Here is a 24,177-nt window from a genome sequence, read left to right as displayed (position 1 = left end):
TGAGCCTAAGGTTAGTTATGTTCGCTGTGACTAACAACGAACAAAAACTTGTAAAAAAAGTCAAAATTTTTTGTTTGTTGTTACTAACGGTGAACAAAAGAGAAACAAAGAAGGGACAAAAAAATAAAATCATGTTTTTACAAAAAAGAGAAACAAAGAAGGGACAAAAAAATAAAATCATGTTTTTCGCTGTCACTACACTAGTGGAAAAAACCTCGTTTGCTGCGGTTTTTTTGCCATTATTTGCTAAGGTTTTGGCCCCCAGCAATAGTGATAGCAGCAAAATGTCCTACTTTAAATGCTGCGGTTCAAAACCGCAGCAAATAAGGGCATTATTTGCTGCGGTCATGGGCTAAAACCGCAGCAAATAATGGGTGTTATTTGCTGCGGTCATGGGCTAAAACCGCAGCAAATAATGGGTGTTATTTGCTGCGGTCATGGTCTAAAACCGCAGCAAATAATGGGTGTTATTTGCTGCGGTCAGGGGTAAAACCGCAGCAATAAGTGTCTTTTTTTTTTTTTCTTTTTCCGTTTAATCCTTATAATAATGCAATAATATTACAATGTAATAACAGTGATTAATCCAATGATAATCACAGATAATCAACATTAATCTCTTTGTAATAATAAACTCTCGCTCGTATATATATACAATATAATATGTACGTACATATATATATATATATATATATATATATATATATATATATATATATATATATATATATATATATATATATATATACATTAAATAAACTATAAAAAATAATCAATACTAATTACAATTTATCAAGGACAAATATTAGCAAGATACACGGCATGCTTTCTTCCCTTTGTTCTTATACCCCGATAAGTTGCCATATGCCGGAAAATCATTAACAGTGCATAAAAGCATTGCACGCAAGGTGAACTCCTCATTAGCATATGCATCAAACACTGAAACGCCTTCATCCCACATCTTTCTCAAATCCTCAACGAGAGGTGCAAGATACACATCTATGTCATTGCCAGGTTGTTTAGGACCCGAGATAAGAAGCGAAAGCATTATGTACTTACGCTTCATACACAACCAAGGTGGCAAATTATAGATCACTAAAAGTACCGGCCAAGTACTATGTTGAGAACTAAGATTGCCGAACGGGTTCATTCCATCCGTACACAGTTTGAGCCTTAAATTACGAACCTCATCCCCAAAAGTCTTATGCAACCTATCAATAATCTTCCACTCCGGAGAATCAGATGGATGTGTGAGCAAGTGACCTTTCTTCACCCTATCTGCATGCCACCTCAAATTTAACGCATCTTTCTTTATAGAAAACAAGCGCTTGAACCTAGGTATTATTGGAAGATACCACAATACCTTAGCTGGGGGCCCTTTAGCATCCCGAGCCCCTTTACGCTTGTAGCGCGATAACCCACACCTAGGACACTCTTCTAAGTTCTCGTTTTCATTCCGATACAACACACAATCATTCGGACACGCATGAATCTTCTGGTACTCTAAGCCGAAAGGACACATGAGCTTTTTGGCATAATATGTCGACTTTGGAAGTTCATTTCCCTCAGAAAGCAACTCACTTAACGCTTCTAATAACATTGTGAAACTAGCGTCACTCCAATTGAACTTTGACTTAATGTTGAAAATTGTCAACACTGCTGTTAGTTTGGTGAACTTTGTACATCCAGGGTACAAAGGCTTTTGAGAAGCCTCTGTCAACAAGTCAAAAACACGAGGACGTTTTCTTAACTCATCCTCGACTCCCTCCATCATCTCATCAACACGATCCACATCCTCATCGACATTCTCTTCATCTGTCTCATACCCATCAACATGATCTACTACATCCTCATTGACATCGGCCACATTATTGACGTCCTCAACAACACTTTTCTCTTTGTAAACTCCCTCCTCACCATGCCAAACCCAAACATGATATTGAGGCCTAAACCCACGTCGAAGTATGTGCTCCCTAAGGATATCAACACTATCTACCTTTGATACATTGCCACAACTGACACATGGGCAATAAAAACCAACTCTCCCCGTCCTAACTTGATGTTCAACCGCAATACTACAAAATTCTAATACGCCATCAATAAATTCCGACGATTCAAGGCTTCCATACATCCAAGAACGATCGTTTGTCATCCTAATTAGTGTGATTAATTGATTCAAAACAAAATTAATACACAACTTTTAAACATATATACTTAACGAACTCTAAATAACCACAAAATTAAGTAATAATCATTCATTTAACACTAATTACCAACATAACATTGTACATTTCATGAAATTGAAACCACATATCATCCCCATTACCAACATAAAATACCAACAATAACAAAACATGCCATTGAATTAATATGATGCCCTCGAAATGATTGAACATGAGCACTTTAGAAGAGAAACCACATCAAAATAACATTAACTGATATACTCATACATCAATGAACTCCAAGTAACTAAATGTTTTTTCATATTTGCAAATAACACAGTAACAAACGAACACAGTAACAAATTCATAATTTTCGTAATTTGCAAATAACAAGACCAAATTTTTTTCATATTTGCAAATAACATCAATAAACGATTTTCGAGTTTTTTCATACATCAATACTCATACATCAATAAACGAACAAATTCAGATTTACAAATAACAAGTTTTTTCATAATTTTCGAGTTTTTTCATGAATATCTTGCAAAACTTAAATGCTTAACAAATTAAAAGGAGAAAAAATACCTTAATGTCGTGGGTTTTGAAGATGAACAAGACCAAATTTCGTGGGTTTATGAACCAAGAAGATGAAGAACAAGTTTGAAGAAACACTCAATCACTCAGTTTTTTCGAGTGTTTTTCAATAATGGTGGGTTTGAAATGATTTTATGTTTTTTAGAAGAAGATGAAGATGAAGAATGAAATGTTGAATGGCGAAAATGGTGCGTTTATTGCTTGAGTCGAGGTTTTTCAATGGTTTTGTGAGAAGAGAATGACGAAATGAAAAGAGAATGGCGGGCTTTATTTGCTATACTTGTATTTTGAGAAGTTGAAGAAGCGTGCTGTGCACATTCCAATGGGTTTCTTGCTGCGGTCACAAGCCAACCGCAGCAAATAAATGCTTTCTTTTTTAATTTCTTACTGAATTTGAACGGTTACTTTTCGTTATTTGCTGCGGGCCCTAGCCAACCGCAGCAATTAAGGCTTTTTTTTCTTAATTTTGATGAAATTGAACGGTTATTTAAGGTTATTTGCTGCGGGCCCTAGCCAACCGCAGCAATAAATGCTTTTTTTTTAAATTTTGCTATTTGTTAACGGTAGAATGGGGTATTTGCTGCGGTCAATCAACAAAAACCGCAACAATTAGTATTTTTTTTTTTCCAAATCTTTTTCCCATTTATTGCTGCGAATATACTAAAACCGCAGCAAATGTTGAGCAGCAAATACGTTTTTTTCCACTAGTGCTAGCAGCGAACAAACATGTTTTTTGTCCCTTTTAATTTTATGACATTGTCTCTCTTATGTTCGCTGTTAGTAACAACGAACAAATGATTTTAACTTTTTTTTGACCAGCTACTTTGTTCGCTGTTAACAACGAACAAGTCCTTAACTTAGGCTTGGACGAAAAGACGTTTATTTTGGGAAATAAAAATTTTTCAAAGCTTATTATGGGAAATTTTTTTCCTAAAAAATTTTTTTTATTCAATTTTTTCTCAAACTATCACCTTAAACTTTTCATTGATCAGTTGGTCTTTTGACGTAGTATCAGAAGCCCAAGTCACAGTTTTGAATCTCACCCAACCCTTATTTCAAATGAAATTATTAACGTCGAGTATGAGGGAGACTTATACTGCATCCGCACTTGTAGCCCCAATGACTATCGTGCAAGCCCAAGCCACGTTGAAACTTTACACCCTATTTGTTATTTTTACAGCAATATTATTATTAAAGTATATGATATTAAGGCTTAACAAATGACTTAAGCTTATGATTGAGTTTGTTTCGATTAGTTCTATTTTTTTCGAATTCAAAATAGTTGATTAGTTTACCTTTACCCAATTACTTTTTCAAGGTCTAGGGAGGGAAGAAAGATAACAGTTCATACCCACAGAGGAGAGTATGGTCAAAGAGTTCCTCGGCTCGAGAAAGGTCTTCAAAGAGAGAGAAACCTGCAACAACAAGACACTTGAAAATCTCTTGCAATCTTCTTCAATTGTTATATAGGTTTTTGCACTTTAAAAAATTTTTCTCTGGGTTTTTTGAGTGTGCTATTACGGATTATGTTTTTGATCGGGATTTAATGTAGGTTTTTATTTTGGTTGAGAGTAAATGTTCTCTGTGATTTTGATCAAGAGTAAATTATCGTTGTGTTTCTGGCTGAGAGTTAATGCTAGCTGTGTTTTTGGTTGAGAGTGCTCTTTAATTTTTTTTAAGGATTTATTAGGTTCTTTCAAAAAGTAGACACTCAAAGATTTTAATGTTTTGAATTTTAGTTCATTAAAGATTTAAAAACTGAAAATTGTAGCTTTTAAATTTTGGAAGGAACTATAAAAAAATCAATAATCTCGTATGATTTATATTAATTGTACTATTTGATCACTATTTGTGTAATACCATCCAATTTTCATAATATTTGTATAAGATCTCAAATGGGAAGGCTATGCTAAAAGGGAAGAAGTATATTATAATCAAATCTCAACGTCCAACCAAATACTTCGAATATGCACCTTAACCCCGGCGCATATAGATCACGAACATATTTATTACCTCAATGATATTAAGTGGCTTTCACCTATGGTGAGGTTTGAGAGGGTCCAATCAATGTACACAACCTAACTGTTATTAATTGTTACTGGTAACAAAATATTAGTGGAAAAATTGTCTCTAAAAAACCAATCTTTTGATCATCTGCAAATAAAGGGTCAACGTTTCAATTATTCAAGAAAAATACAACCTTTTGATAATTTTTGCAAAAAAAGAGATTTCAGGTAATGCCAACCTATAGTTTTCCGTTAACCCTTAGTATTTTTAAAAAAAAATTAATTTCTTAACCTAATAAACTCTTTACCTTCCCTGTAAATCTTCATTCAATCTCTTTCTCTACTTCTTTCTCTCTGTCTCATCACTCTCCCTATTCATTGAAGGCTCAAATGAGTGGGTGTAGTTCTTCATCTCGTGGACACTGTACATCAGCTAAACATGTAACTCCATGGATTCATTGACAACAATTCCACTTGAATGAACATGAAACTCCACAAATTCAATACAACAACTGAAAACCCATCAAATTTTTCTACCAGTATACAGTTTCAAAGCACCATTCTACTAAAATGAACGTGAAATATATACAAAATCATTGACAACAATTCAAAACATAAACCTTATGCAAGTACATTGTTTCAAAACAAAACAATTTAAAATAGCCAATACATTAAAGCAAAACTACTACTGGCAGTACATTGTAATATAAGTAAGTTGTCTCAACATAGCCAGTACATTAGCTAATTGATGCTTAAGTTGGACAAATCACCTGGATCTAGCTCTATTATCCTACCAAAACCTCCAATATAACTAAGACAACCTTTAGCTTTCTTGAATTTACCCCCATATCAAATTCTAATAGACAACAATTACAATCAAATCCCAATTTCTAATGTATTTAATCAAATTCCATCATAAAGAGTGAAACCTAATTTTTAAGCAAAATTCAAACAATTATCAATAATGAGATATCAATTGCGAAAATTTAGAGTTAAAAACTTACTTGTGCCGTGATTTTTTTTTCTAGAAATGAAATTTGCCCTAAAATTCTTCTTGAACCGTTAAAGAATGAGGAAGGTTAGAAAATTGTGGGTTACAGAAGATAATTAAAAGCGTGTTTTTGAAAGAATGTGAAAGTTGAAGAAGAAGATGGTAACATTAATTTTTTGAAATAAAGTAATGACAGCTATGACTTTGTTGGTATAGGAAATAAATGGTGATACCGATTACCAGTAAAATATCTCTTTTATTTGCAAAAATGAACAAAAGGTTGTATTTTTTTGAATAATTGAAACGTTGACCCTTTATTTGCAGATGGCTAAAAGGTTAGCTTATTAAAAATAATTTTTTCAATATTTTTTCCAATGGATGGTAGCAAACATCATATGTAACTTCACTTAAATAAAAAAATTATAATTTAATGAGTCATTTTAGTGTAACTTTATGCTATGAAACCAAAGTCCCCATCATAATAAGAGACAATTGCGCCTCAACCCAATACGAACCCAATATGTCTCTTTCAATTAAAATTTTTTCATTTGGGATTGTTTCTTTTATTTTGCATTATTTTTATTTTAGCACATTTTTAAATCTTATCTATTGTCTATACATTCTAACTCTTTAATTTAATTGAAACAATTTTTTATCTCTAATTATTTATTATTAAATATTTATCTATCTATTTTTTTTAAAACATTAATTTTTCTTTGTTACTATCCGAGTGGGAATAGAGGAGTATGTTAGCCACTAAACATGAAGCAAAACAAATTAGGGAAATTATCAATGATACTCCTTAATTTTTGCACTTTATCAATGGTATTCCTAAGTTTTTTCGATTATCTATTTATTATTAAATATTGAGTGTTTTAGAACCGTAACCTTTTTTAATTTTTTCCATCCAAAATCGTTCAAAACCGTTAGCTTTTTTCTTTTTCTTTTATTTTTTAATTTAAATCATTAAAAAAAAGAAAAAGAAAAAAGTAACGGTTTTTGACGATTTTGGACGCAAAAAATTAGAAAAGGTTATGATTGTAAAACGCTCAATAACACAAGGGTACGATTAATAATCAAAAAAGTTTAAAATACCATTAATAAAGTGTAAAAACTTAGGATACTATTGATAATTTTCTAATAAATTATTCAACACAAAATTCATTAACCTTGGCCACACCCTATAAATGAAAATGATCTCTTCTCCATCAATATCCAAGTCTTTTATTCTCATTTTCATAAGGGGCCACATCAGTCTTCCGCGCCATCACACGAATAGAAAATTTGTTCTCGTCGTGGGCGTGCTAAATTACGCCGCGCTGTACCATGGACAAGTCCTACACTTCTCCCAGTTCCGGCGACCTCACCGGATTAACGAGGACTTACAGTAACAGGCCGGTCAAAGTTATTCCATTACAGCACCCTGAAACCACCTCGTCTTCTGGTTTCTCCTTAACCAGGTCATCTAGCTCGATTTTTGATCGATGGAAGTCCAAGATGAAAGCTATGACTATTACGGAATGGATCTCTGTCTTTTTGCCTTGTTATCGTTGGGTTCGATCTTACAATTTTCATGATTATCTTCAATGTGATCTTATGGCTGGTATCACCGTCGGTGTTATGGTCGTTCCTCAGGTTTTTCTTCTATCTAGTCTCTATTTTTGAAACCATCAATCTATTTCCAGTTAATTTTTTTCTAATTTTGAAATTTACCATTTGTTTTAGAAGTTCGTTTTTGTTAGGATTATCTAATGAAGAAATTTTGTTTTTCTTTCTTGCTTTTTGTCGAGTTTCTGTATTTGACAATTCAAGATTAATTTTGTTCCCCAAAATTAAAATTAATTGCTATTAGTAATATATTTTTATTTTAATTTTTTTGTTACGTATGAATTTTGCGAGTTATTAGTGTGTTTGTTTGAGGAAAAATATTTGTCTGTTAAATAATTTAGTATAAAATTAATTTAGCGGATGAAAATTAATTTGGCACGAAGAATTACTATTACGAATTTCTATGATTATACTATTTGTGGAGAAAGGATCTTTCTTTAGTAATACTCTGAGTTAGCGTATGATTTCATTAAGTTGGGCTAAGTAAAACTTTTTTTTGAATGAACTAATGCTTAAAATATAGAATATGATGGATAGATTTATTTTATTATTTATTTACGCATAAATGCTGTTGAATGATGATAATGACCACATTTTTTTTATAGCAACTAGCAAGGTAGGAGTATCATTTGAATATCCTGTGTTTTTTACCTGCTTCTCTATGTCATTTGACTAACAAAACAAAAAAAAAAAAAATCGTTTTAAATAAAAATTGAGGTTGAAAATTTATATTTGTAGATGTTTTTCTGTATGCGATAGTGTAAAAATGGAGATTAGTGGTTTGAGGCAAAGTTGGGGCCACTTTGAGATTTTCATTGAATAATACTCCTAAATTAGATTTTTAACATGAGCCTTTTTTTTGGTGTATACGCCCCTGAACATTAACCAGATTCCAACTTCTATATAATGAAGTAAGTATAATCATGTCCATTTTTTTGTCATCAATGGAATAGGCACCTTTTCTGTCCTATAATAATTTTTGTGTTTACCAAAAAGTTATTTAATTTTTATCATAAAGTATAACTTAAGAAATTGAAAATGGACTTTTCTCTGAGGTAATGGTGATTTTCAGTTCAAGAAGTGATTCTTAAATTCACATTTAGCTACTATTTTCTTTTTAAATAACTCGCACGGTTTGGTGTCATTTTGCTTTCGTGGTTTTCATTTTTGAAAATTAAAATAAAGCAAAATTAGTTTGACAAAACAGTGTTTTGAAAATATGTTTTATTCGGTTTTTACAAAACCACAACAGAAAAATAAAACCTGCGGACCCATTTTGTATTATCGTGGTTTTTTTTTTGTTGTTTTGATTTTCATAGTCATGATATAATGAATAAAAAAAATGGTCAAATTTATTGAAAACATGATGATTTTTAAAATTGACAATTAAAAAGTCAAAATCACTTTTTTTTGTTTTCTTTTTTGGTTTTTAATTTTCCAAAAAAAATTGAAAATTAGAAACAAAAAACGATAACGGACATGCCCTACTTGTTGCGGTTTTATAATTTTGGTTTTATCAAAGTTTTTCTTTTTATAACTAAGTATGCTAATGCACTCACAAATCTAGTATCTAGTCGGACTAAGTGGCGAATCTAAATATTACATTAAGTGGGTTCTAAAAGTCAGAGTCAAAGTTAATAACATAGTCAATGTTATATAACCGACAATTTTACAATTAGTAATGCACACCATTAATATGCCAATTTATGTACAATTAACATAAATAGATGTGATGCATATGTGAAACTTAGAAATATCAAATAATTATTACTTGACTAAGAACTTTAAAGTTTTTAATTTCTTTTAAGACAAGTAGTCATTTGTATTTTCCTACAAACCATAATTTACCCAATACAAAAATATTATAGTTTATGATACATTAGTACTCATTCAAATTAATTAATAAATGACATATATATGACTTTCACTTTTTAGATGCTTTTTCATTTATTTATATGTCAAATGTGTACAATACAATGATCTTATTTCTTTTTGTGGTATATGATATATGAAATAGGTTTTTATGGTACATAAAGTAGGTATTTATGATGCATGAAGTAAGTGTTTACAATATATAAAGTAGGTGTTTACGGTATATGAAGTAGATTTTTGCAAGTGTTGAAGTAGTTTTTTTTATGATATATGAAGTGTTTATTGTAATTGAAGTAGGTACTAAGTTATATGAAGTAGGTGTTTATGATATATAAAATATGTATCTATAATGTATAAAGTATGTGTTTATGGTACATGAAGTAGGTGTTTATGGTACATGAAGTAGGTGTTTATGGTATATGAAGTAGTTATTTATTATTCATGAAGTAGTTCATGGTATATGGAGTACATATTTATGAAGTAGGTGTTTATGGTACATGATAAAAGAAGTAGGTCTTTATGGTATATGAAGCAGGTGATAAAATCAGTTTTATTGTATATGAAGTAGGTGTTTATGGTGTATAAAGTAGGTGTTTATGGAATATAAAATACATGTTTATAGGTGCTATAGTAGGTGTTTATGGTATATGAAGTAGGTGTTTATGGTACATGAAGTAGGTGTTCACGGTATGTAGAGTAGGGGTTTATAGTATATGAAGCAAGTGTTTTATGATATATGAATTAGGTCTTTATGGTATATGAAGTAAGTGTTTATGGAATATGAAATAGGTGCTTATGATATATAAAGTAGGTGTTTATGGTATATAAAGTAGGTGTTTATTGTATTTACCACTAATATGAATTAATAAATACATTCAAAAGATATCGAAAATCAAAAAACCTACGATTTCATCATTTTTTTGATTGATTTTGAAATATAAAAAGTTATCAAATTCTATCATCAATTCTTTAATTTCTATAGTGCTCGATGATATGTCGTGTATTTTGTGCTAACTTATTGTGTAAATTAGAGTTAAATGTTGAAAGACCGGTTTGAGAGGAGTTTAGACTTTAGGTATGAGGTATTTTGGAGACCGTGCACAATGTAAGATAGTTGCATTTTCAAAAAAAAAAAAAATGTTTGGGTTGGGATTTTTGGGGAGACGTCTCTCATAGAGACTGTAAAGCTTCTTAGAAAAACAATTAATGAATCCTTAAATTAGAAAAGCTTTTTGATAAATAACTACTCCTTGTGCCATGAAATTTGCTCTATTTTCCTTTTAGTGCGTCTTACAAAATTTGATGAATTTCTATTTTTGGGAATGGCCCATACTTTTTAAAATCTAATGTATGCTATTAAGTTACGTTCTCATCTCATCCACACATTTCTCGCACACCTTACAAAGTATATTTTTTCTTCTTATTCTTTGTATTTTCATCAAATGCTTATGAGGCGATTTGGTGGGACTGAGCAAATCATATGTAACTCAAATTTCTAGAATAAATCATATCTTTTGTTACTTTCGTTATTACTAGTATAGATAGATTGATAAATTGGCTTAGAGTTATTGTAAGAAGTATTCTTTTAACTTCTCATAGTATTGTTTCTCTTTCGCATACTGCATGGGGACCAAATTGTATAAGGTTTTATGCTTGTCACAACCTAATATTGGGCCTTGAAAGCCACAAGCATATATTTTTCTGGGATAGGTGGTTCTGTGGTTGTAATCTGCTCTGATGATTGCAGGCACACCCATTCAAAACCGTGATTGACTTTGAACTTTAGATGTTGTCAATTGCCGGAATTACATACTGGAAAAATGAATTTATATTATTTGTCAACTCTATTTGGAGAGGACCCCTTATTTTTGAGATAAAAGCTTTGACATTGTTGATTGTAGTATCAAGACTTCTTGTGATTCTGATTGACTAATAATCTTATTGACCAGGCAATGTCATATGCGAAGTTAGCTGGGCTGGCACCAATTTATGGACTCTGTAAGTTCAATCTTAATGAATTTTTATGACTCTTTGAATGTGTAAAATCATCTATTTATTGGCAAAGAAGATTAGATTATGAGTTTACGACAGAGAATTTAGAATGTATGTAGAAAACACTGAATAATAAAGGTAAAGGGGGGAGAGGATTATAAAGTTTCATAATAGTATTGAATTGGGAATCAACCTACTTAATTTAGAATAGAAAATTTCATGTTGAATGATTGAATCATGTATTCATGATGTTTTGTTTTTGGTAATGGTTGATTTTCATTACTGAAAAACCATAGTGGAATTGATCAGTGCTTTCATAATAAATAACAATAATACTTCATGAGCGATCAATCTTTAATGGTATTCCTGGCCTGTTGAAACTGAGTTTATTTGATTAGATGACACATCATCATTACAACATATTTGTAGAAGTAATTTTGTTCTAACATTAGTTCCATTTGTTTGGTTTGGTGCTTCTTCTCTATAGTTGTTAGCTACAATACCTCACAGAAAAATTTTATAGCCTTTCTCAATTGTCTCAGTTGCTCACTCTTTATTGCCTAATCAATTTGTTTATGATTGTGTTTGTGTGAATACCTGTGCGATTGTCATTTTTAATCTGTCTGTCATTTTTCTTAACAGATTCGGGTTGTTTGCCTGTATTTGTATATGCAATTTTTGGTTCCTCAAGGCAGCTTGCAGTTGGTCCAGTAGCATTAACATCTCTCTTGGTTTCTAATATATTAAGTGGTCTTGCTAGTCCATCTGATGAATTGTACACAGAACTTGCAATCACATTGGCACTCATGGTTGGCATACTGGAGTGCTTAATGGGCCTCTTAAGGTTGCTATTTCACACGCTAGTAAATCATTTTGATACAATAAGATTTTCTTTGGATGTATGACTTACTTCTTTCGGAAAAGTTCCATGTAAACTTGAATTACATGGGAATCCACCATTTTTAAAGTCTTTCTCTTTGGACTAGTTGGAAAGCTATTGTCAATTTCCTTTACTTTTGTGTACACAGTGTGGTTGCGTGTATGAATTTAGTAGAAATATTGACCCCGAGATTAGTATTATCAAGATTAGTATCATACAATGTCATAATAATGTCCCCTTTGTTATCCTAAAACCCTATGTTTCTTAAACTCAAAGTCTTAAAATTCATATTTGCTTGCGAACATGTAGATAGTAGATACGTTGTAATATATGAATCACTAAATCCACATATTGGTGAGTTGCGGTAACTCATAGGACTTAAACTTATGTTTTATGGTCATTAAAGTTCCATCCTTCTCTACCACCAATTGTATGATTTTTCAATCTACTGAGAAGAAAATTATCCTTCTTCCTCTCAGGCTTGGATGGATTATCCGTTTTATCAGCCATGCTGTGATTTCTGGCTTCACCACTGCATCAGCTATAGTGATTGCCTTGTCTCAAGCAAAATACTTTTTGGGCTATGATATAGTTCGAAGCAGTGAAATTATTCCTCTTGCAAAAAGTATCATAGCCGGGATTGATAAGGTATGTCTTCAGATCTTGTGCAAACTTATGAGTTTTCCTTGTTGACTACACCCTTTACCATCATTTGAAGTTCTATGTGGTGTTATGTTTTGTTTATGAATGTATGATGAACTGAAGATTGTTTTATAATCAGCTACTGCAAGCTTTTTACGTCCAAATTTAAAGCTTATGTGTTGATGATTTAGTTTTCTTGTGTCTTCCTTTCACATTAGTCTGCATCAGAGAACTCGGTTTTTTCCTCACAAAATTTGTGTATATTTTCAGGTTTGTGGATCATTTTAAATGGGAGCCTAAGTATAAGCTTAAGTTTTGTCATGAAAATGCTATTCCTGACATATGCTAAAGCTCAAGAAGATCCTCAGAGGTCATTGTTGAACGAGTTTAGTAACATTGAAATGGTTGTCATGTGATAGTTTTTTCATCAACATCTTTTAGCACACAAATAATGGTTCGTGAGAGTGTGAGAATTGAGAGATTCCCTTGCAAAGTAAAGTAATGCCTACCTTTGGATTTCAAATATAAATGTATATTCTGAAATACATCTAGCGTGAAATTCGGACCAGCTTTTGGTAAGTCTATGAGACTAAATCAAACAGAAAACTGTACATGGTAATTATAAAACACGGCTTAGTATGGTGACATTTGAAAACTACCATTGAAATTCTGAAGTGGTGGTATCCTATTAAAGCTACTTTTCTTTTTCCTTTCCCTTGCCGATATGAACAACTCGGATTAAAACAAATAATTTGAGGCGGAAGTTACACTTCTTGATGATGTTTCTCATCTTATCACGAAAATGCACTATGCAGCTATATCCTTTGAAACTTTTAGGATTTCTTGAATATGATGTCCATGCTAGGTTCCTGTCGTGGCTATGTGTTCTCTGACTTGGGAACATTGTTGAATGTTTCTATATGTGTCAAGTATTGCACTTTAATTTCATAAATTTTGTGTTAAGTTCCCATACCTGTATAAATGCGAATTCCATGAATTGCCACTTGTGTCTAGGTGAACTGAAGAGTTTCCTCCAGATAATGATTAATAAATAATAAATATAAAAACAAATCTATTCTAACATTTCCTTTCTTTTGCTGTGCGATCTTTTGATGACAAGGAGTTTGTATTAAGGCACTCCGAAGAAATATAAAAGCAGATTTTGACATTGTTACACACTGTTAGGAATTAAGATGCATACGTGCTCTAGTATCAAGACTTGTCCATTTTATAGAATTTTCTAAGTTACTGTTCCAGCTCCAAAATGAGGTGTCAAGTATACATGGTTTAGCAGTTAAACTCGAGTACTTGAGGTGAAAAAGTATTATAGTAACATAGTCAAATGTAAGGAACTTTGGAAAATATTAATCTTATAATATTTTTTTAAATTTAAGTTAAATTTTTTTTTATAAATAAATAATTGGCATTCATATGTGCTTCTGTTTTTGCTGATGCATATTGAACCATCCTTTTTGATTAAATATTTCTGTAGGCTTCTTTTGTGCACTCGATATCTAAAGCATAGTACTTCCCTGTAGGGTCTGTTGTTTGGATATGTAAATATCAGATCCTTACATGATGGATAAACTATGATCAGAATCCTTGCTTATTTATTTGATTTAGTGTTATCTGTAACACTGCCTTCCTCAATGCTGAACCTGCCCAGAGCCAAGAATGGATTGATAACACCAATTATTAAGAACTATGAATGTCTGAATGCACCTCTTTATTGCTTTCTATGTCAAATGATTACAGTGGGTTATTCGAGTCCCCCAACTCCTAAAGAAGACTTAGCTTCTGTGTTTGCAAATTTTCCAAAAGATAATCTCCACATACCCCCACCAGCGTTATATAGGAATACAAAACAAATAAACCCCTAACAAATACTAAAAATAGCCCAACGGTTCTAACAATAAAAAAGGCTAAAAAACAATAAAAATACAACAATAACTATTCCAACTATTATCCCATGATAAATAAGCAACTGTCGAGAACTCCTATTATGACGACTCATGTCTCTCCGTCCACGTCGGCTGTATGTATAGTTGATGGCTGGTTTTGAGTCTTGCATATTCATAACATTATCTTGTTTCCTTGTAGCAGTGTAGCCTATAAAATTATCATAATAGATACTAATGTGTTACATATTTGATGTTATTTCCAGAAATATAACATGTTTTTCTGCACATGCAATTTTTGCTTCCTCTTTTTTTTGAAAAAAAATATTTCTATTAACTTTTTAAAATGCTTTCCAAACATTTAACCTAATCACCTAATTTATCCTTCCTCCAACAATGTTTTCTTTCAACTCTTAGCATGTTTTTGTTTCCTTTGTTTTTGTTTGTGTATTTTCTTCCCTTTCTTTGTTTGATTTTTTATTGGCATAACAAGTCAATGTCCTTAACAACTTTTGTATTCATATGTAGTTCTCATGGCCACCATTTATGCTGGGGTCTTTGATTCTAGCAATTATGTTGATTATGAAGCACCTGGTAAGGATCTTTCTATGGACTTTGTGTAATGTTTTCTTTTGAAATTTTAGTGAATCAAAATCATTTTTTGATTGAATGGTGACTATTCAGGGGAAAACGAGGAAGTATTTGAGATTTATTCGAGCAGCAGGCCCATTGACAGGAGTTGTTTTGGGTACTGCTATTGTCAAATTATTTCATCCATCCGCCATCAGTGTGGTGAGATACTTTGATCTTTGCATATGAAGTTTGAAATTGTTGATTAAGTGTTTGTTTCTGAAAGTTTTCTATCTAACAATGAACCATAAGCTATTAATGAAAGTCCTCTATTATTTGTATGTAATTGTTTCGGTCTATATGTTTATAGCACAAATTTCAAGAGGTCAAGAAGTTTCTTGTACTAATTCCATAAAATGCTTCATTTCACATTTTTGGCCTAATTAACACATTATTGCACAAGCGAAACGAGAAGGGTGGATTCCTAATGGCTTCTTTAACCACTATGCTTTGAGCTAATGAACTCTTCAATCACTATTTTTCTATTGTCAAATGTCTTCCGACTCAAAACCAAAATGTGTAGGATAATATCTATGGAAGTTATCACATGGTAGTCAGGAACAACCATCAGTTCAGAATGAACCTACATAAAATTTCCGAATTCTAAAAGTTTCCGTTCCAAACCCCCGTATTTTCCCCCAATTTTCCCTAGTCTACGTGATCCTTTGTCCTTATAGCAATTGCAGAATAATGTGAGTTGAGTAGAATTTATTTTCCCAAGTTTGTTTTATTCTAATGAGAGTTTTGTTATGGCCTTTTATGTATATTTGATGCGAAACAAAGTCAAAATGTAAATTAGAATTTAGCCTAGTCTGAGTGTTTAATAATGAGTAGCCTAAATAAATGTTTATTATTGTAGTTTAGTTATTTTTAGCCATTTTGGAAATTATATTTATAATTTGTCAAATTTAAAAGGGTTAAAAAAGTAGGAACCTGGGTTTCTTGCGGGGATTATGTGCTGCAATATTTTGTTTAATTTATTTTTGCTCATTTAGCCGACTCCACATAGCTGAGGTAAGGTTTTGGGGTCAAGACTTTGGCATTGTTGTGTAAGTATATTCACATAGAACATTGGAGGGTCTACAATATGATATTTTTGGCTAGATAATTGAGATGCTAAAGATGCTGATTTTTTTTTGTTGATAACTACGAATTGTTGGTGTAGGTTGGGGAAATACCTCAAGGGCTCCCGGAGTTTTCAGTTCCTAATGCCTTTGCTTATTTTAACTCTTTGATTCCAACAGCATTTCTTATAACTGGCGTGGCCATACTGGTACGGATTGTAAATAAATTTTCAGCTTTGTAACATATATATTCCAGATGGAGCTCTAAATTTGAATTGATGGATGATCTTCAGGAATCTGTGGGAATTGCCAAAGCTCTTGCAGCAAAGAATGGTTATGACTTAGATCCTAATCAAGAGGTGTGTTTAAAGATCATTTTTCTTGTGTTTTATTGACTATATGACGACTATATGGCAATTAGTCAATAAAAATGAAATTATATCCTTAAATTTTCTACATAGAGACGAGAAATGAAAGAGAAATAGACAAATCAATAATTAGGTTGGAGTATTGATTTTTTTTTTCCGCCTACAGACTTTTGATCCGAGTTTTCTAAAAGCATTTTTTTGTCGACTAAATTCCATTTAACAGCTTTTTGGACTTGGTGTAGCCAACATTGTCGGATCATTTTTTTCTTCATATCCTAGTACAGGTGAGATTTTTGTCTGTCAATGCTTCTTGTGCATCCTGGCTAGGTTCTTTTAACTTTTTTCTGCGTGGACTTTAAATTTTGGTCTTATATGTAGTTTTTCTTGTTCTCCTAATCAGAATTGAGAATTCAACCACTTCACAATCGAAGAAGATTAAGATGGATATTAAAATGCTTATTCCTTGGGGAGAATAATGGATTACGCCAATAAATAATAGAATTTTATGGTAACCGCTAATCAAGAAAAAACAAGGCTGACACATTACGTTTTGGTTTCGAGAGACAAGAAACTGTCCCAATGAGAATTGAATTAACCAATCATTTTTGTTTTTCTTTTATTTCCCTGATAAACTATTTATATTTTTGTACTATCAAGCTGAGATTCTAACTAGTATTTTGCCTTCTTTTCTGAACCAATCTCCATAAACTCTAATGTTATTCCAAATTTGTTCCCATATAGCCAGTTCCTTGCAGAATGATGTCTTTGTTTTTTTGATGTTGCAGGTTCATTTTCTAGATCTGCGGTGAACCATGAAAGTGGAGCAAAAACTGGCTTTGCTGGGATACTCACTGGAATCATTATGAGTTGTGCTCTCCTATTCCTCACTCAATTATTTGTTGACATACCTCAGGTGTGATGCTTGTTTCAGAACTTGTGTATTTCTTTCTCGTAAAATTTCAAAAGCTGCCTGAAGGCCACATCAAGTTATGCATTTTATTTTCTTGTAAAAGGTATTTATCTTGGATAATATTTATAAGGCTCAACTAAGAACCTCTGTTTATCTGTATTCTTTTGTTTGTTCATAGCAACTTAATGTCAATTGTACCTTTTTGTACTTGTTTTAGATATTGTTTGTCATTCTTGCTAACAAGGTCTTTGCTTTGTTGACTAACTCAACAGTGCGCTCTGGCTGCTATCGTGATCTCTGCCGTGATAGGTCTGGTAAGTGAATTAAATAATAAAATATGTTATGCTTCTTTTGTTCATAATTTAACTGGTTATCCTACTTAATTTGTCGCTTGCTTAAATGTTGAAAAATGTCGCTCTTCTTTTGCTTGCGATGTTATTGTGTACTTCTCTGTAGTTTACATGAGATTAAGATTTTGGGTCCACCCAAAATGATAGTTGCTATATTTCCTGGCGATGTTGCTGGAACGCTGTTACTTGATTCGCTAATCTTCTCTATATTTAAATTCTCAACTAATACATCTTCTAATTTATTGTTTTGGCAGGTTGATTATGAGGAGGCTATGCTTCTATGGCATGTCGATAAAAAAGATTTTTTCCTTTGGACTGTCACTTTTGCATCAACATTGTTCCTTGGAATTGAGATTGGTGTCCTAGTTGGGGTTAGTACTTCATTGTGGTATATGCTCCACTTAGATTAAAACGTTTTCTTTGTCGTGTATAAATGCCATAAACTTTGGATATTACTTCATTGATAAGCAGTTGTATGTCTGGCTTCAACATGCCAGAGATTCATTCTTTATTGTTTGACTATGAATTAGATAAGTTTGGATAGGATACATCTAGATTTTGTGCAGTCAGAAAATTGTTTGAATGGTTAGGTTGTTTTTCTAGAAGCTTCCTTGCAAGATTATGTTACCTAATTATTGTTGGAGTAGTTCAGGAAGTTGGCTTTTTCCTAAAAGTAAGTACTTGTTAGATTCATTTATGTTGATGTCGACTGGATTAGGTAGCTGCCTAGATTGTGGTGTCCCCAAGTTTCGACACTATTCACTGTTGGAGTCATGTGGTGTGTGATGTCATTATTGTGCTAATTGGACTTAATCACAATTGGTATGTTCATGTTGAAGAGTTGGCATAGTTACAAAATTGGGATTGAGATGTTACTTTAATGGCATGTTGGATGTAAGAACACATGATTATAAAGACGCTGTTGACTGTTTGTTAAGTTGAAAGTTGAAACTAAATTCTTGCTCTTTATCTAAACTTCCACTTGATTGTATACCCATCACTCAATGTACTGCAATTTCGTCTCTGCTTCTACAAATAAATTTATGAGCTGTGACAGTGTATCTCCATTGAGGGTTTCCAAAGTTGAAGCTGCTCTTCTATTATTCTCTTGAATACATGATAGGGTGCGTTGCTTACATGAATGATATATGTTTCTGTGTTGCAAATTATTGCTATTTTCTGTGTATAGTCTTGTTATTCTATTGCAGTTTGATTGACCGTTATTATTGATGATGCTTTCCGCCTGCATAAAAACCGATTGAGCAGCACCTGTCTCGTCTCTAGGAACTTCAAGTTGTTATGATCATAGAGCTCAATGCTGAAAGTCATACTATGCTACTGGATCTTGATTTTTTTACCAATTTAACAGAATTAATTCCATTTTGCTTGAAAATGATTGACATATATACAACTTTTTTTGTAGGTTGGATTTTCTCTTGCTTTTGTCATATATGAATCAGCAAATCCACATATTGGTGAGTTGCAATAACTGTAGTTGTCTCCAAGTCTTATTTCACTTAGGTGGGATATATTGTTTTAGGGTTTTCTTATCATATTGTACCTTTTATGAGAAAAAGGTTCCTTAACATAAGTTCAGGTTTCAGGCTTTGTAAAGGTACCCTTTTTTAAATTAAAATTAGCATAAAACATTCTCCCTTAGTCTCTTTGTGACTACAATTTTTTTGGTCGTGTTTTTAATTTTGCTACATTTTTGTTTTGGCAGTGTTTTCTCGTTTTTTGATTTTCTCTTCTAATATCATCCACAAATTTATTCTTTTGTTCTTAATCTTGTCCTTATGTTTCTCCCATTTATTTGGATTTTTTTTACTGCTTTGTAACAAAGTTCCATATGTTTCTCTCTTTCATTTGTTTTTTTAACTTCTTTGTAACAAAGTTGAAGGGACAGATTGAAGAATTTTAAAATGAAATGAGGTGCATCAATGCTAGAAGTCTCCCCTTATCAATAGATTTTGGTGTCCTATATGTTTTTAAAGAGAATTGAAAAGAAATGTACTTTTCTATAAAAAGACGCCTTCTAGAAGATGCTTCCTACAAATATCCCTTGGTGTTAGGCTACGAGATTAGTATGACCTGATAGCTGCCACAAACAAGATTGCTATTTCATGAGATCAACTGTTTTTTTTGTAATCCTGCAGCTGTATTGGGTCGTCTTCCCGGCACAACAATTTATAGGAATGTTCAACAATATCCAGAAGCATACACATACCATGGGATAGTGGTTGTTCGTGTTGATGCACCTATGTATTTTGCAAACACGAGTTACATAAAGGACAGGTATTTCAATTAATTTATTCAGAATGGTTCCATTTGATTTCCTGCTGCATTTCTGTCGGAATAAATTTTCATCTTGACCGTTCTCATATCTGTAGTTTACGCTCTATAAAAACCTTTGTTATCTCTTGTAGGCTGCGGGAATATGAGTCCAATCGTGATGGATCTATAAAACGTGGTCCTGAAGTAGAACAAGTTTATTTTGTGATTCTTGAGTTGTCACGTGAGTATCTTCAACCTTTTCTTTTCTTTTGTTCTTCCTATGTTTGTGCGTGGATTCTAATGGAAGAGTTACGTCATATATTTATGAGATTTTGAAGGAAAACGCATCATCTTTCCCTCGCTGCCCTTTCCTTTCCGTTCTATCTTTTATTTGTTTTTTAATCAAAACACACTCTTAAGTCTTAACCAATTGCCACAAATTAGAGGCTTGGAACATAATGAATTCGCAGCCAACTAGATAGTAGTGCCATTTTAGAAAGCAGGGTAAAGATTTCAACACTGCCGTAGTCAGGGACTCGGGGCTGTAGAAACTTCGTGAGAGGCACTTAATTGGTGCCTTTACATTCTTCTTATTGGTGTTAACACGAAGCGTACGAAACATCGACAGAACTTGGCATGATGTTGTAAAGTATACACCAAAATTGACGTATTTTTGGTTCTACAACTTTGGTTTTTATGATCTAAACTTAAAGTTTTCCTATTCCTGACATGAATAGAATCTAAGTCCTGAGTCCTTGAATAATGAGCATACATTGATATTTTTGGCCCTTATTTTTCTTTTCTTTTGCAGCTGTGACTTATATCGATTCAAGTGCTGCTCAAGCATTAAAGGACTTATATCATGAGTATAAAGCTCGGGGAATCCAGGTCTGAAAATAATATAGACTTGTTACGATGGTTACTGATAAATTTGTCATTGGTGATTGGACTTGTATACAACAAGACCCATACAAGAGGAGAGTTGACTGCATATAAGCCTAATGATGTTCCATACTATAACCAATTGGTATTAGGAGGAGTAGACCATCAAGTATGTATGTTAGTCAACCTCCCTCTAAAAAACTAGCTTAAATGATTGAGGCCAGAATATGTTATATACTCTAACAACTACAAAAGTGAGTAATATAAAAATTGAAGCTTCACCTTGTTGGTTTTGCAGATTGTTATTTCCAATCCTAATCAAGAAGTTCTGAAAACGCTAACAAGAGCTGGCCTCGTAGAATTGATTGGGAAGGAATGGTACTTCGTGAGAGTGCATGATGCTGCTCAGGTTTGCTTTAAACATGTACAGGAAAATGAAACGCCAAGAACACCAGATTCCGCCAAAGACGGAAAACAAAGCATCTTCAAGAAATTTGGTTCAACCAAAGAAATTGCGACGACGGTAGATTTAGAATCCGGTGTTGAGACGTCTTTGGTCTCAAGCAGTTCTGATCACCAATTACAGGAGCCACTCTTACGTGGGAGGACTTAACACTAATTTCCACTCTAAGAAGCATCATTTTAAGAAGTTTTCTCATGTATATAAATATATGTAGTACCATTACTCACATTGCATGATTTATAGATACAATCTTTTTTTTTTTTATTAAAGGAACCTAATAATTTTTTTGATAAAAATTTTATATGACATCTACAATAGAGTAAAAATTGATCAAATATATAATAAATTTAATCAGACAAATTTATATATAGAAAATGTCATGATCATAGTTGTTTATAGATATTATATTTGTTTTAAAGAATTAGCTTTATTTTAAAGAATAAGATCAAATGCTTAATTTATATATACGATCATTGTTTTAAAGAGTTAGCTTTATGTTTTTTGTCTGTCTTATTGAATGTGCCTTGTTATTTTTTGCCATAATCTTATTTTTTTTATTTCAATCTACACATTTAATTTCCTTTTATTTCATCTTCATATTTATTTTATTTTTTCATAAAATATATCTTTTTACCATTGAGCTTTACCTCATTTGTAGTTGGGGCTATTTCTTCGGAACATATATATAGTCTTGTGAGGAGCTAGGTTGCACTAAAACGGACACGGACACGACACGGGTACGAAAAAACGCCAACTTAAAAATGGCGGACACGGAGACACGAAAATGGTAATATAATAAATATATCAAATTAAAGATAATTTTACAATCTTTCATTTGATATATGTAAATAAACACTTTAAAAACATAAAACTCACATAAAATGCAAATAAGTACCAGATAAACAACATGAGTATTTAAATATAGTCATACACACCCATTCCATTTCAGTATTTCACTTCACTCCCTCATTTCTCACACCCATTTCCTCCTCCCACCAAAAAATGCAACTCCCACACCCAAAAAATCCAACCAAAAACACCCACAAAAAACTCAAACACAAACACCCAAATTTCAATTAAATTCCTCAATCAACCCCCAAATCTTCTCCTTCAATCTCCTTCAAATCCAACAATAAAGTAAAACCCCTCAAATTCGGCGGCCAATTCATCATCAAATCCTTCACAGTTCATCGTTCTCGTCCACTACAACTCTCTTTACTCCTAAATCTCTCCCCTCCTCAACATTTCCCTTCAATAATCTGAGTGTTCAGAACTTCTGGGATTTTGCAACTCTCTTTACAACTCTCTTTGCTGGGATTTTGCAAGGTTTAAGTTTAAAAAAGGGTGTATTACTTTTTAAGTTCAGAACTTCTGAGTGTTCTCATTTCAAACTCTACTTTTGTTTTCAATTTTTTTTTTAAAAACGTGTCCTTCACTCTTGCCATGTCCCTTGCGTGTCCTTGCCGTGTCCGCGTGTCCGGAAAAATATTAAAATATTGGACACTTCATTTGGCGTGTTGGACACGGATTTTCGCGTGTCCGTCGCTTGTCCGTGTCCGACACGCGACACGTGTGTCAATTGGCGTGTCCGTGTATCCGAGGTGAGGAGCTCTTTGTAGTAGTTGGTATAAGGTGCTATTTTTGTAAGATGTATTTCGTTGTATGCACTGTCCGTGCTTAGTTGTAGGAATATTTACAACATATTGGGATATCTCTAAATTACTATGTAGTAGTGAGACGAATAAGCTTTAGGTTAAGAGTCCAAGTGCTTGAAATAACAAAGCAAAATACGAAACAAAAGAACCAAGTGTTTGAAGCATTGTGCTTGTTTGAGCAACAAAAATGCCCGTTCAATCACATGGTTACAACAGTTTCTGTAATCCTGTCGTTTGTGAAGCAAATCTTGTCTTTTCGTGAAGCATTAACTTGTTCCATGAACAATTGCTATGTTTTGTAACGATGTGTTTTTTCATGAAAGAATGAGATGTAATATTATTAGAATTTCCATCTGGATCGTAGATCCAAGTTACACCAATCGAGTTGGATCAGTGTTAGGAACATTCTATAGTAGAATCGCCCATAGGATTGTTAGAATCAGTTAGAATCGATAGGATTGTGATCCTACTGATCTAATGTTCCTACCATTTTTGGTTTTCTGATTTGCGCAATAAAATTTAAATGATTGTCATTTTTTGCTCGGTTATCAAAATAAGACGTGTAAGGTGTCATTGGAAAGCTAACATCCTAAAATTTCATATGACACTTAAATCACTGCAAATACATTTTTATATTGGGAAATATAGCTTTTTGAGTTTGACCTTACTAATACTCTAAATATCTAATCATCCTCCCCTATTTGGAATACTTGGTAATTATTGAAACACTTTAAATTTTGTTCATTTCGTGCATCATTATCTATGTCACTTGAAATGAGCTGAAACCTATACTTCATACCTAATGTGGTTTAATAGTATGATGTCCACACACTGATACATAACACACTTATGTGTTTCTGTGACACTTTTAGGCTTGTATTCATAAGTCTCAGAAGTTTATTATGTCAGTTCGACATCCTTTATAGTGACATACGCTAA

At 32.6% G+C, this 24,177-nt stretch overlaps 1 protein-coding gene across 1 annotated transcript; it reads left to right on the top strand.

Moving 5' to 3' along the window:
- Window positions 1-6,948: 6,948 nt before the first annotated feature.
- Window positions 6,949-22,375, top strand: LOC130802390 (probable sulfate transporter 4.2). Its single transcript, XM_057666396.1, has 17 exons — window positions 6,949-7,385; window positions 11,180-11,228; window positions 11,865-12,066; window positions 12,582-12,750; window positions 15,171-15,236; window positions 15,327-15,434; window positions 16,438-16,545; window positions 16,630-16,695; window positions 16,928-16,988; window positions 17,490-17,617; window positions 17,887-17,928; window positions 18,219-18,335; window positions 19,388-19,439; window positions 20,121-20,259; window positions 20,391-20,479; window positions 21,050-21,126; window positions 21,419-22,375. The coding sequence occupies exons 1-17, from the start codon at window positions 7,077-7,079 to the stop codon at window positions 21,731-21,733; spliced, it is 2,097 nt and encodes a 698-aa protein (XP_057522379.1). The 5' UTR covers window positions 6,949-7,076; the 3' UTR covers window positions 21,734-22,375.
- Window positions 22,376-24,177: the final 1,802 nt, after the last annotated feature.

Source organism: Amaranthus tricolor, chromosome 16, assembly GCF_026212465.1.
Source record: "Amaranthus tricolor cultivar Red isolate AtriRed21 chromosome 16, ASM2621246v1, whole genome shotgun sequence".
Taxonomy (NCBI): Eukaryota; Viridiplantae; Streptophyta; class Magnoliopsida; order Caryophyllales; family Amaranthaceae; genus Amaranthus; species Amaranthus tricolor.
This window is presented reverse-complemented; position numbering and strand designations above follow the sequence as displayed.